Here is a 13,753-nt window from a genome sequence, read left to right as displayed (position 1 = left end):
ATTTTTACCCCTATATTTTCTTCTAAGAGCTTTGGAGGTTTCGTTTTTTCATTTAGTTCTACGATCCATTTTGAGTTAGTTATTTTAATTTTTTTTTAACAATATAGAAGTTTTAAGGTTTTTAAATTAGTTTATTGCTGGGGCACCTGGGTGGCTCAGTCGGTTAAGCGTCCGGCTTCAGCTCATGTCATGATCTCACAGTTCATGGGTTTGAGCCCCGCGTCGGGCTCTGTGCTGACAGCTAGCTCAGAGCCTGGAGCCTGTCTTCAGATCCTGTGTTTCCCTCTCTCTCTCTCTGGCTCTCCCCTGTTCATGCTGTCTCTCTCTCTCTCAAAAATAAAAACATTAAAAAAAATTTAAAATAGTTTATTGCCAATTTTTAATTTTTTAATGTTTATTTTTGAGAGAGAGAGACCAAGCACGAGCAGAGGAGGGGCAGAGAGAGAAGGAGACACAGAATTCAAAGCAGGCCCCAGGCTCTGAGCTATCTGCGCAGAGCCCAATGTTGGGCTCAAACTCATGAACTTCAAGATCATGACCTGAGCTGAAGTCAGATACCTAACCGACTGAGCTGCCCAGGCGCCCCTTGAGCTCAGTTTTGTATATGGTGTGAGGTAGCGGCCCAATCCCATTTTTGTGCGCATGGATATCCAGTGGTCCCAGCGCCACTTGTTGAAAAGGCTATCCATCTTTTCCCTTCCTGAGTTGTTTAGCACCCATGTCAAATATCACACAGCCCCTCCATTTTTTTTTATGTTTATTCATTTTTGAAAGACGGAGACAGAGCACAAGCAGGGGTGGGGCGGAGAGAGGAGACACAGAATCAAAAGAAGGCTCCAGGCTCTGTGCCAGCTTTTTGCCCCAGGGCACAGGCACCTCAGATCAGTGCCTATGTTCTGAGGTGACTTGGTGTCTTAATACTTGATAGAGGCAAAAAAAAAATCAGATTCTCTCTTGGATAGGACAAGGGCTGGGTACCCACAAGAAGGCAGGTGACCTGCTCTGATCTGTTCTTCCAAAAATGTTACATTGCTGCCCCGGGCTTCTGTGGAATCTCTGGGGCCCAAAGTAGTGGTGTTGTTTTTAGGTTTTCCAAGTTTTATTAAGAAAAGATGTTTGGGGCGCCTGGGTGGCTCAGTCGGTTAAGCGTCCAACTTCAGCTCACGTCATGATCTCGTGGTTTGTGGGTTCGAGCCCTGTGTCAGGCTCTGTGCTGACAGCTTGCAGCCTGGAGCCTGCTTCAGATTCTGTGTCTCCCTTGATCCCTGCCCCTCCCCTACGCACAATCTGTCTCTTTCTCAAAAAAAATAAATAAACTTTTTAAAAAAAAGAAAAGATATTTAATTGAACATGCAACAGAGCTGCAACTTAGAAGTAAATGATTTATAGTAGGCTGTTGAAATCTCATAAAAAGCTCTTGAACTGATTTACTTGCATGTAAAGCCTTTTTTCTTTTAACTGTTTAACATATTTTTAAATTGTGGTAAAATATGCACAACATAAAATTCACTTTAACTGTTTTTAAGTGTATAGATCAGTGGTATTAAATACACTTACATCTTTATGAAACCATTGCCAACATCCATCTACAGAATTTTTTCATGATCCCAAACTGAAACTCTGTCCCCCTTAAATAGCAACCCCCCATTCTCCATTCTCTCAGCCCCTGGCAAATTCCATTCTACTTTCTGTTTCCGAGAATTTGACGAATTTGATACCTCACGTAAGTGGGTTCACACAATCTTTGTCCTTTTGTGTCTGGTTATTTTACTTGGTATAATGTCTTCAAGGTTCATCCATGATGTCAGAATTTCACTTAAGGATTCTTTTTTTTTTTAATGTTTTTTTTTAATTTATTTTTGAGACAGAGAAAGACAGAGCATGAGAGGGGGAGGGGTAGAGAGACAGGGAGATACAGAATTCTAAGGCTCCAGGCTCTGAACTGTCAGCACAGAGCCAGATGCGGGGCTCAAACCCATGAATGTGAGATCATGACCTGAGCCGAAGTCAGAGGCTTAACTGACTGAGCCACTCAGGCGCCCTAATTCTTTTTCTTTTTAATGTTTATTTTTTCTTTTTGAGAGAGTGAGAGAATGAGGGCGTGGGAGGGGCAGAGAGAGAGGAAGACAGAGGATCTGAAGCAGGCTCTGCCCTGACAGCAGAGAGCCCGATGCAGGGCTCTAATTCACAAACTGTGAGATCGTGATCTGAGCTGAAGTCGGACGCTTAGGCTGAGTTGCCCCAGGTTCCCCTCAGGTAAGTATTCTTACCGCAGCTGCTTTCTCATGCTTCCTTGGGATTTCCATGAATCCTTATGACAAATTTCTCTCCCTGAAGGTGATCTCTGTCTTTGTCACAATCAGAAAGAACCTGACTGTAGACTCTGGGTTAACTCACAGCTGAGAGACGCCTGCTGCCTGGTCATGGGCATTGTGGCCGCTGCTGCCATGCTGGCCACGAAACGCTGGCGCTGAACAGAGCCTTGGGGAAAGGGAGCGTGGCCAATAGCGCTGTGTTCCTCTCCCCTCTGCCCATGCCTCTCAGGCTTCCCCACACAGTCATCTATTACCATTTATTCACCCAAAACTTATGGCGCATCTATCATGTGCCTGGTGTTGTGTTAGGCACAGGAGATACAGTGAGGAATAAGACAGACATGGTCTCTGCCTTCACGGAACTTATCATCTAGTGAGTGAAAGACATTAAATTATTAACTACACAAATAAATAAATAAATGGATGATTACAATTGCGATGACCGTTGGGAAGGAAACGAGCAGGGCGCCATGGAGGGCATCAGCCCGGAGCAGAAGACCTGGGGTGTACTCAGCATACATCACTGGCGCGGCAGGTGGGTCTGACCCCCGGGGTGAGGATCACGGTCCCCGTGCTCAAAGCGCACCAGGTTCACCAGGGGTCCAAGTGCAAGGACCGGGCTCTCCTTGGTTTTGTGATCCTAGCACCACTCTGCTCCCTCCCCCTCGGGGAACCACTGTGCCCTTTCCCAATTGTGTGTCTCAGGGGGCCCCTCTTTCATGGTCATGGATGTCCGGTAAACTGTACTTTGGAGGGAAAATCTTGACATGTTCACTGGACCCTCACACTTTTACTGAGATGTCAAGCCTTTGTCTTTTCATGGACTTTGTGTCACACTCGATCCTTTCTGCTCACTAGGTCCCAAGAGCATGGTGTCCCCAACATACTGGAATAGCATAATGTGCTGTGTGATGACAAAATGTTCCAAGTCTGAGAAGTGGAGTGGTCAAAAGAGACCATGAAGGGGCACCTGGCTGGCTCAGTTGGTAGGGCGTGCAACTCTTGATCTCAGGGTTCTAAGTTCAAGCCCCACAATGTAGAGATTACCTAAAAATAAAATCTTAAAAAGAGAGAGAGAGAGAGAGGGAGAGAATGAAGTCCTAAGGCAAGATGGTGAAGGTGCATTGACGACCCTGTCAAAAAAAGCAGGATTCTGATCTATTCTGTTTCTTGGAAGAGAGAAAACAGCATTTGCCACATCTGTCACTGCACACCAGGCGTCAGGGACGGTGTTTATTTCCTCTAGTAATGACACCGCACCAGACCTAGCGGTTGCACTTGGAGTCACCACGTAATTAAGTTCGTTGTGACCCACTGTCATTCTCTGAGGCCCATCTGCTTCTTCACTGGCCAAACTGAGGGTAAAGTGGGAATGAGACAGGATCACCATCGCTGCACCTTTAAAGGCCTTGAAGATATCATTCATCTCTTTAATCCCCTAAATGTGCAATATTGCTTTTGGCTTATCACTTGGTAAGGAGGTATTTCCATTTGATTTTGCTCATCATCAAATCCCTTACTCTGCCACCCCAAGAGCCCATTCTGTAATTCTGCCAGATTGCTGGGAATATCTGTTTCTGCAATATAAGTAAGGACAGAGAGATCCACACGGCCTATTATGAAGTCATTCTAGTCAAACTCCACATATTACTTGACCCACCACAATTTCCATTCTGGCCAGTAGAGCCTAATGGAGTCCTGGGTCCCTAGGAATTAATATTGGCTCAGACCCATTGCCTGGTTATCACCAAAAGGTCTGAGTATTAATTTTTTTCGCTGTGCATAGTCACCCTGGCAGATGGCTTCCGATCCTCCTCGGGAAGGCTGGAGGCAGACCCACAGCCCGTACTTGTCATGTTACTTGTCATGGGACCGTAGCATCGCTTCTTGGGAGTATCCATCCAGCTTCTACTTCTTCCAAGGGCGCGGGTCAGTCAGTGACTGACTCAGGCTTGGGAATCGGGTCAGAGACAGCTGTCCATCCTGGCTGCTAATGTCAGACTTCTGTTTACCAGACCAGAAGTTGTTTTTGTTTTGTTTTTTGCTTTTTTCAAATATACAAATCAAATCGAAACTTAGGGGGCAAGCTGCTTGCATGTTTCGGTTTGGGAGACTCTGTGGTCAATTTGCAGGTCACACACCCTGGCCCAGTCTATTACAGTGACCAGGCTCAGTCTGCTCTGGAAATTAAGTGCTGCTAGTTGATTTCTGTAGCCCCAGGGTCTACACATTCCGCCACTGAAATAAGGAAGCCCCACTTCAACTGCTGCTTTTCCCACCAGCAGCTGCTTAGGGGTGCTGGCATTTCTTCTCCCAAAGAGTTTCTCCAGCTCTGGGTTGTCTGGGGAACCAACTTCTGGGTAACTGACTGAAAACTGTCGTGCCCAGTACCTTCTGTTAGGGGGTTAACTCTCTTTTGAAAGCAATGAGGAGCCACTGAAGTGTCATCAACAGTGGAGGAGAGTGATGGAATTCACATGGTAACGAGAACACTCAGGCTGGTTGGTGGAGAGCAGAGAGGAAGAGGCAGGACGAGGGATACCAGCACTGGGGGAGTCAGGGAGGCACCCCAAACCCTTGGGACACCCCAGGTAAGGCATAGTGAGTGGGGACGCATGGGTGAGATTAAAAACCGATTTATTGTTGTATGTAGATTTGATCTTCATGACTGTGCTTGGGCAGGGCTGAGCAACAGTTAAGAGCCACATGGCTGGGGGAAGAGCAGGTCACAAAAATCTGTTCTTGTGACGAACTTGCGGCAGTGTGCCCTTGTCCGGGGGCTTTGGTGATGTTGACTGTAAAGCTCTGAATCCCGGCACGGGATTTGGGGTAAGCAGTGGTCTGTGGAAGCAGCCTGGGCTATCTCGTTTGTGCCATGTTCATGTGACCACGGGGATGAGGAGGGGACTGGTGCTCAGCCGACAGAGGCCGCCTGGCCCCCTTCAGGGTCAGCCTCAACTTTCCAGCAGGGTTCACACTGCAGCCCCCCCACCGGGCAGGACAGGGGACGGGGGCCTTGTCATTTCCACCCAATGTGCGACGGCTGTACCTGGAGCTTCCCACACTGTCAGGCCTGCATCACAATCTATGGCTCCCCGTCATATGCGTGTCCCTCTCTCCCTTCCCAGGGGCCACCCCACAGTAAACACTGGACACCCTATCTTCCTCGAGGAGTCTGCTCCCAGAAAACCCAACCTTCCTTATCGATCAAAAGAAGATAATCAAATACTTCCTTTGTTTCAAGGATTAATAACAAAATGATGTATATTAAATACCTTGTCTCAGCTCCAATGCTGCATCGGTGGGCTGACTTTCTATTTGCCCTTCAAATCCACTTTTCACCCTTATCCAGCCCACCCTGGGCCCCTAGAGTCAGACCCTTGAGAACCGCGTCAACAGAGATCTGTGAGGTCAGCTTATTTCTTCCTCTTGTTCCTTCTTTGCCAAGCTGCTGTGGGTTGGTGACATCCTTTATTTTTATTAATTAATTAATTTTTTTTTAATTTGAGAGAACGAGAGCACATGAGTGGGGGAGAGGGGCAGAGAGAGAGAGAGAGAGAGAGAGAGAGAGAGAGCGAGCAAGCGAGCAGGCTCCTTTTAAGCAGGCTCCACACTCAATCTGGAGCCCAATGTGGGACTCAATCCCATGACCCTGGGATCATGAGCTAAACCCAAATCAAGAGTTGGACACTCAACCCACTGGGCCAACCAGTGCCCCTGGGTTGGTGGCATCTTAACCAAAGGCCACAGCTCCTGACAAATGCTCCCTTCCTCTTGGTCTTCAGGCTGAAAACTGGTCCTGGCTTCCTGCTGCTGCCACCGCAGAACACCGCTGGTCTGTCCCTTCTCATTTCTCTTACCCTGCTCACATCTTGGTCAATAGTCCCTTTATTAAATGCTTCCCTATGTGAGTTTGTTCTGTATTTTCCTAACACCCTGACTGACTCAATCAATGGGGGTACTTTGAGCTGCTGCAAATACTGGAAACGGCTGCCTGTGTTCCAGATCCCACGTCCAGGCACAGTAAAGGTCAGAGGAAGCAAACTAGACCGTCTCTTCCCATGTCCTCTTCGCAAGAAAAAGAAAAATTCTGTCAAACATCTCCCACCTTAACACTCTTCCCCTTTACTCTCGGTGGGAATGGGCCACACGCCTTAGCTGTGGATTCCTAGAAAACAGAGCCAGAGGCAAAGTCTGAGTTTGGGTGCTTGGCTGGAAAGTGTGGTTCCAGGAGTCAGAAGTGAGGACAGAGGAGCAAAGCGAGAAGCAGGGAGCACCATGGGAGGATGGAACGTTGGCCATCACTACAAACGACTGGTCGCTTACCCCACTGGAGTGCTGAGAAGCCATGTGAAATGTGTCCTCATGACCACACATCTTGGGAGGAAAGGAGAAAAGCACCTTTATGGCTTCCGCCCCTTCCCCATCCACTGGTTGAAGGTTCGCCCTAAGGGGCGTTAACTCTCCTGTACTTCTGGGTTGCTCACGCATGGGGTACTTTCACGGATTCTCATATTCTAAGTTGTGACAGCAACAGAGAGGATCCAGGACAGAGGGTAAAAGACACACAGTGCAGGGCTGAGACACGAGCCCCTGCACCTGTGCCTGGTGGTGATCAGGGACTGTGCAGAGTGGGTCACTGCGGCAATGGATAGAATATAACCTGTGTGGCCAAGAGGGTTGGAAGAGGGGCACACGGGCAACCAGGAGACATGCTCATTCCTAAAATGGTCACTGGTGAGGGGAGAGGCATTGCTGCAACTGGTTTAATTAATCATCTGTGATGAATGGATGCTGAGGATCCCACCCGAACGCTTCCTCAAAGAAGTCAGCCTTAACTCTCCTCTCTAAAGGACCCCAGTCACTAAAGAACCCAGTCATTCCCTTGTGACACCACCACGATGAGTAATCAGCCTGTGTGGCGGTCACTGTGGACTGACTGGCTCAGTGTTCACACACCCCAAACCCCAGCGTGCAAAAGCTGGAAAGATCAAACCTGCCCTTGCTACTCAGTCCCTGTTTAAATTCCTAAATCCCTTCATGGCGAAGGGACCTGGACGTGTCTGGATCTCAGCCAGGAAAAGGGCATCTTGTTGACTTGGGAGCTTGCTCCTTATCGTCTGCATGTCCCCACTCAGGCTGAACCTCCTTGAACCAGGCACTTGTTTCCGTGGACAGCGCCTGATACACAGCAGGGGCTCAAGAATGATCTGTTGGGGGCGCCTGGGTGCCTCAGTCGGTTAAGTGTCCGGCTTCGGACTAGGTCATAATCTCTCCATTCCCGAATCTGAGCCCCGCATTAGGCTCTTTGCCGACAGCGCAGAGCCTGGAGCCTGCTTCGGATTCTGTGTCTCCCTCTCTTTCTGACCCTCCCCTGCTTGCACTCTCTCTCTTTCAAAAATAAAATAAAAATATTAAAAACTAAAAAAGAGAATGCTTTGTTGGACAGATGGATGGGCAGAGGGAGGTGGGAAGATGGCAGCAAGTGGAAGAAGAGGAAATAGTGGGTCATAATGCTCATGTTCCCACCCTGACAGCTTTGGAATGCCCCAGGGTCAAGTCCACACAGCTCTATCCACCCTCGTGCACTCCCTAGGCAAGCTCATCCAGGGTCGTCTGTTTAACTTTGTATCTCCAGGCACGACTTCTGCCTCAAACTTCTGACTAACATCTGACTCTCACCCAACTTTCCACTCAGGTGTTAATAGGCATCTAGAATATCATAGATCCAAAATGGAACCTTAACTTCTCCTCCAAATCTTCTCTTCCCACAGACTCAGTCAATGACAACTGCATTCATCCAGTTGTTTGGGCTCCAAACCTAGGAGTTACCCTCATGCCTCTTTCTCGCACACACGTCCAGTTCTCCAGCAAATGCTCTGGTCTCTACACAATGTATAGAAGCCCACCACTTCTCCCCACCTCCACCTTCCTGATCTGAGACACCATCCTCTTTCAGCTGGATTGTCACACTAGCCTTTTATATGAGATGCTTCTGGTGACCCGGGTCACAGCTCTCTCGGCCACCCCTGACTTCAGCTCGGGCTGCAGCACACAGCTGTATGTGAGCTCAGCTGATCCTACGCTAACCGCATCTGGCCTCTCTTGCACACCTTGCACCTGTCTGCCTTCTCCCTGGATTTCAATACTGTCCGGGTCCTCTTGGTTCTGCACAAGATTCACTTGCCTCTTGCCTTGAATGTGAGCACCCTCCTGCCTCTGGGCCTTTGCACTGGCTCTTCCTACTGTCTGGAATTCTCTTCTTCTAGATATTTCCAAGCATCCCAAGCAAGTTCTTCATTTCCTTCAGGAGTCTTCTTAAAACACTTCCAGAGAGGCCTTCCTATGTAAAATAGCCACCTCCACCTCTGCTAGTGTTCCCTGGCCCCTCACCCTGTTTCAAGTTTTTCATAGCACCCATCCCCAACCTCGTAAATAGTCTTTTTTATTTTTTGTATATTTTCTATTCCCTTCAACACGCCCCCCCCCCAACTTGAATGTAATCTCCAGGAGGACAAGGACTCAGGAACTTTATTGGTTTTTTTCATTACAGAGCCTAGAACAGTTCATGGCAAGTAGTAAGTGCTCAATAAATATTTGTTGGATGAAACTAATAAATAAGTAAGACTGGAGGCTCCTGGGTGGCTCAGTCAGTTAAGCGGCCGACTTCGGCTCAGGTCATGATCTTACAGTTCATGAGTTTGAGCCCCACATGAGGCTCTGGGGTGACAGCTCGGAGCTGGAGCCTGCTTCAGATTCTGTGTCTTCCTTTCTCTTTGCCCTCCCCTGCTCATGCTCTGTCTTTCTATCTCTCAAAAATAAATAAATGTTTTAAAAAATTAAAATAAAAAAATAAGTAAGACTAAAGATGCACACAGGTAGGGATCAGTCAGACTGTGGTTACCTTGAAGCCCCTGCTCTCAAGTCTGGTGGCAGGTGTGTTGGCAGCTCTTGGCTGTGAGGGGCAATCACCTCTGCCCAGAATTCATTCAATGCTTTGCCCTCTAAGGTTCCTAGTTTACAACTTTGGGGACAGGGGTGCTATGCTCTGAAATTTGTCTCGAGAAGTCCCAGGTAAAACCTCGAGGACCCGAGAACATTTGGAAAAATCAAATCGATGGCCCCTGGGTGGCTCAGTCAGTTAACCACTCAACTCGATGTCAGCTCAGGTCATGATCTCACAATTCGTGAGAGGCAGCCCTTCATCCGGCCCTGAGCTGACACAAGGGAGCCTGCTTGGAATTCTCTCTCTCCCCCTCTTTCTGCCCCTCCCTGTCTCTCCCTGTCTCTCTCTCTCTCTCTCAAAATTAAATAAACTTAGAAAGAAAGAAAGAAAGAAAGAAAGAAAGAAAGAAAGAAAGAAAGAAAGAAAGAAAGAAAGAAAGAAAGAAAAAGAAAATCTCTGTAAACTTGGTCCTCAATTCTGAGCAGAGGGTAGTGTGTCCCCTTCTGGTCCCCAAGACCCTGGGCGTCAGCAGCATCACAGAGTGACCTGAATCACCTCTGAGTGCTGGTCAACAGCTCCAACAAATCTGCTTCTGGCGGCTGCTGGAGGTCGAGCCAGTGAGATGGTTGGAATCCATCAGGGCAAACGGGAAGGAGCTGAGGGTGTCCTGGGGGGCAGGCGTGCTGTGGTCTGAGCTTTCCATCTCCAAGCTCCGTGAAGAGTCAACCGTAGCCTCTGCAACATGGCCCGGCCACCCTTGTCCGGGGTGAGGGGCTAGGCCGGGCTCATTCACTTTTCCGGAGGGAGGCAGCCCGGTTGTCTTTGCAGAGACCTGGATCCTCACATGAGGCCGGCTCCCGGGAGCACAGGAGCTCAGCCCCAAGTGCACGTGGGAAGGGAGCCCCCTCCCGGACGGGGCTGCCTGAGCGCGCCCCCGCACACCCCGACCAGCGTCCCCAAGGCTCCGGGGCTCCGCAGCCAGTCGGAGGAGGGAGCTGCTGCTCGGGACCGAAGAGGTTAATGAGCATCTGCCTCCGAACGTTAATGTGTCTAGGTGATGTCAGTGGGAGCCGGGGAAGGAGGGAGCGGGGAGAGAAGCGGGGCTAGGAGGCGGCAGAAGCTGCCAGACCGCCGGCGAGACCCCCTTCCGGACTGCAGGGCTCGCGCTCCGGGGCCGGCGGGCGGCGCTGCCGCAGCCTGCGGGGGCGGACCGGCGAGCTGGCGACGGGCAGCGACACGATGGACCTGGAAGTCTCGCTGCTGCCCACCGGCCCCAATGCCACCAACACCTCGGACGGCCCCGACAACCTCACCTTGGCCGGTGAGTCGTGTTGGAGGGGAGTCCTCCCTCCTCTGCGCTGGGGGTGGGGAACCGGGCCGTTTCTCCTCTGAGCCGAACTGCCGGGGAAACTTTATTGCAGTTCTCGGGCGCCGGGTCTGCAGTCCGCTTGGCCCGGAGGGGAAGGGGAGAAGGGGGCGGGGCAGGGGGCTGCCGGGGCCGGGAGGAGCGGAGCGCCAAGGCACAGTCAGAAGTGGCGGGGGTGGTGGCCAGCCCTGAGAGAGACCGGGGAGGATTCACCCAGGAGTTCCAAATGCTTTGCAGAAAAAAAAAGAATCATTCCAGGCTGGAAAAGCAAGCGAGAGGAGGTAGAGGATAGTGTGTGCGGAGACAGTCGGAGAGGCTCACTCATTTCCTGGTCGCCTTGTCTTTTTACCGAAACTGCGGTACTGGCATGTGAAACATCCCTGTGAAAGGCCATGGGAAGGGAGAACTCGCAGAGCCGTGAGAGGATTAACTTTGCTGGTGAATGAAGCTTCCTGACATTTCCAGAGCTGAGATTCCCTGAATGAAATCCTAGCTCCCAGGAAGGGAAAAGAGGGAAAGGCTTGGTGGAGAAAATTCTCAAGCGGCTTAGGCTGCAACACACAGCTTCAGGCTCTGCTCACTTGGGAAGCCCAGGCTCAGGAGATACAGACCAAGGAAGTCCCTGCTAGGAACCCAAGAGAAGAGAGGGCTGCAGGCCTAATGTGCAAAACCCTCTTTCCACAAGAGAGTAGCCCGCGATATGCCCAGGAATCAGTGCACAGTTTCCAGACAGTGATTTCTAAATTGAGATGATCAGGGCTGCAAATAAGAAAAGAGAAAACACATGCATGCGCCCATGCATGCTCTTGCTCACCAGCATGCGCGGGCGCGCTCCCGCGGGCACGCGCACACCCCCCCCCCCACACACACACAGAGACAGACAGACAGACACACACACACACACACACACACACACACACACTTTCATGTCCTGGCTATTTTGATGAGGTTTCCTGGTGAAGCCTAGGGACCCACAGAATACTTCTCTGCAGATAGCTGTGGTTCTTGATTCTATGCCTTCTGAGAAAATGCAGGGAGCAAAGGACAAGGTCCTTTAACTAACAGGTGATACAGGAGGATCTGGTGGGACTGGCCAGGGAACCAGTGGAGGAGGGCAAGGGGACAGGATTAGCAACAGTGTGTGGAGGGAGAGTAGAAGGAAAGGATTCCAGATGAATGGCGAGCCCTAAGCTGAAATGCAAAGAAGATAAAGAGGTAAGCCAGCACATGATTGCTGGAGGCGTTATAATGGGATGTTAGCCCTAATAGAGGAGTCCATGATAAATGGTCAACATTTCTCCTTGTGTCCCCAGGGTCACCTCCCCGTTCAAGGAGTGTCTCCTACATCAACATCATCATGCCTTCAGTGTTCGGCACCATCTGCCTCCTGGGCGTCATTGGGAACGCCACGGTCATCTTCGCAGTGGTGAAGAAGTCCAAACTGCACCGGTGCAGCAACGTCCCCGACGTCTTCATCCTCAGCCTCTCGGTGGTGGACCTCCTCTTTCTCCTGGGCATGCCCTTCATGATCCACCAGCTCATGGGCAATGGTGTCTGGCACTTTGGAGAGACCATGTGCACGCTCATCACAGCCATGGACGCCAACAGTCAGTTCACCAGCACCTACATCCTGACCGCCATGGCCATTGACCGCTACCTGGCCACCGTCCACCCCATCTCCTCCACCAAGTTCCGGAAGCCTTCTGTGGCCACCCTGGTGATCTGCCTCCTGTGGGCCCTCTCCTTCATCAGCATCACCCCCGTGTGGCTCTACGCTAGGCTTATCCCCTTCCCAGGGGGCAAGGTGGGCTGTGGCATCCGCCTGCCCAACCCAGACACTGACCTTTACTGGTTCACCCTGTACCAGTTCTTCCTGGCCTTCGCCCTGCCCTTCGTGCTCATCACAGCCGCATACGTGAGGATCCTGCAGCGCATGATGTCCTCGGTGGCTCCCGCCTCTCAGCGCAGCATCCGGCTGCGGACAAAGAGGGTGACTCGCACAGCCATCGCCATCTGCCTGGTCTTCTTTGTGTGCTGGGCTCCCTACTATGTGCTACAGCTGACCCAGCTGTGCATCAGCCGCCCGACACTCACCTTTGTGTACCTGTACAATGCGGCCATCAGCCTGGGCTACGCCAACAGCTGCCTCAACCCCTTTGTGTACATTGTGCTCTGTGAGGCATTCCGCAAACGCTTGGTCCTGTCGGTGAGGCCTGCCGCCCAGGGGCAGCTTCGAGCCGTCAGCAATGTCCAGACCGCTGATGAGGAGAGGACAGAAAGCAAGGGCACCTGATGCTCCCCTACAGCCCTGGGCACCGCCAAGGCAGGAGTGCACAGCAGACCCTGATGGGGAGAGGCGCTGAGAAAAACTCAAGACCCCTCTGGGAGATACGGGGAGGCTGGGTGGTGCGGGGTTGTTGCAACTAAAAACATTCCACAGGGTCCACGAATTGCTGGGGAGGTTGGCAGCCAGCTGTGGGGGGCTTCAAGCATCAGATATCCCCTTGGGAGAGCGGGAAGAAAACTTTGGGTTGAACAGAAACTGAGCAAGAAGAAAATTTTTGTTCAAATGTTCGGTTGAGCCTTATATCTTTGGTTCCCCCGATGTCTTTTTCTTAATTGCTGGTTTATTTTAAACCTGGGAAGGCCAGGGTGTGAGCAGCGGGGCCCTGGGGGACGGGAAAGTGGTGTGGCCTCACCGCTCCTTGCCATCTCCCACTGGGGTGATGGGGGACGGCCTTTCTCCCAAGCCGAAGGAGGATGAAATGAAGCATGCCATCTCTCTGCATTCCAACATCCTGTGTCGATTTGCCTGTATCTCTAGGAATGCATGTTTCTTGTGGGGTGGGGTGGGGTGGGGCTCTGAGCCCACAGGAGTAAAACCTCATTTGCAGGAGATCCACTTCTTGAGAATGACAAGGTGACCTGGTGGGTATGGGTAGAAGTCTTGAAATTTTTAAAAATGGGGAGGGGCACGGGGGCTTTTGCAGCTGTGGGCACATTGTTAATCATGAGGCACATTTGTTAATCACAGATCCGGAGTGAGTGCCTGTCAGTGCCCTGAATGTGCAGGTGTCCTTCTGATGCCCGGTGTGTGGGCATCATCTTTTTGCTCCAGCCCTGCCT

At 50.9% G+C, this 13,753-nt stretch overlaps 1 protein-coding gene across 1 annotated transcript; it reads left to right on the top strand.

Moving 5' to 3' along the window:
* The first annotated feature begins 10,222 nt into the window (after nucleotides 1–10,222).
* MCHR1 (melanin concentrating hormone receptor 1) lies at nucleotides 10,223–13,464 on the top strand. The gene is made up of 2 exons (XM_029954780.1): nucleotides 10,223–10,582; nucleotides 11,941–13,464. The coding sequence occupies exons 1-2, from the start codon at nucleotides 10,501–10,503 to the stop codon at nucleotides 12,918–12,920; spliced, it is 1,062 nt and encodes a 353-aa protein (XP_029810640.1). The 5' UTR covers nucleotides 10,223–10,500; the 3' UTR covers nucleotides 12,921–13,464.
* Nucleotides 13,465–13,753: the final 289 nt, after the last annotated feature.

The sequence above is a fragment of the Suricata suricatta genome, chromosome 10, assembly GCF_006229205.1.
Source record: "Suricata suricatta isolate VVHF042 chromosome 10, meerkat_22Aug2017_6uvM2_HiC, whole genome shotgun sequence".
NCBI classification, from domain to species: Eukaryota; Metazoa; Chordata; class Mammalia; order Carnivora; family Herpestidae; genus Suricata; species Suricata suricatta.
The sequence above is the reverse complement of the archived record's forward strand: the minus strand, read 5'-3'. Positions and strand labels throughout refer to the sequence as shown.

Excerpts from the sequence above, each read along its gene's own strand:
- MCHR1 (XM_029954780.1), top strand. The coding sequence starts at position 10,501 with ATGGACCTGGAAGTCTCGCTGCTGCCCACCGGCCCCAATGCCACCAAC. Across the intron at positions 10,583-11,940 it reads CGACAACCTCACCTTGGCCG|GGTCACCTCCCCGTTCAAGG; the intron begins GTGAGTCGTGTT and ends TTGTGTCCCCAG.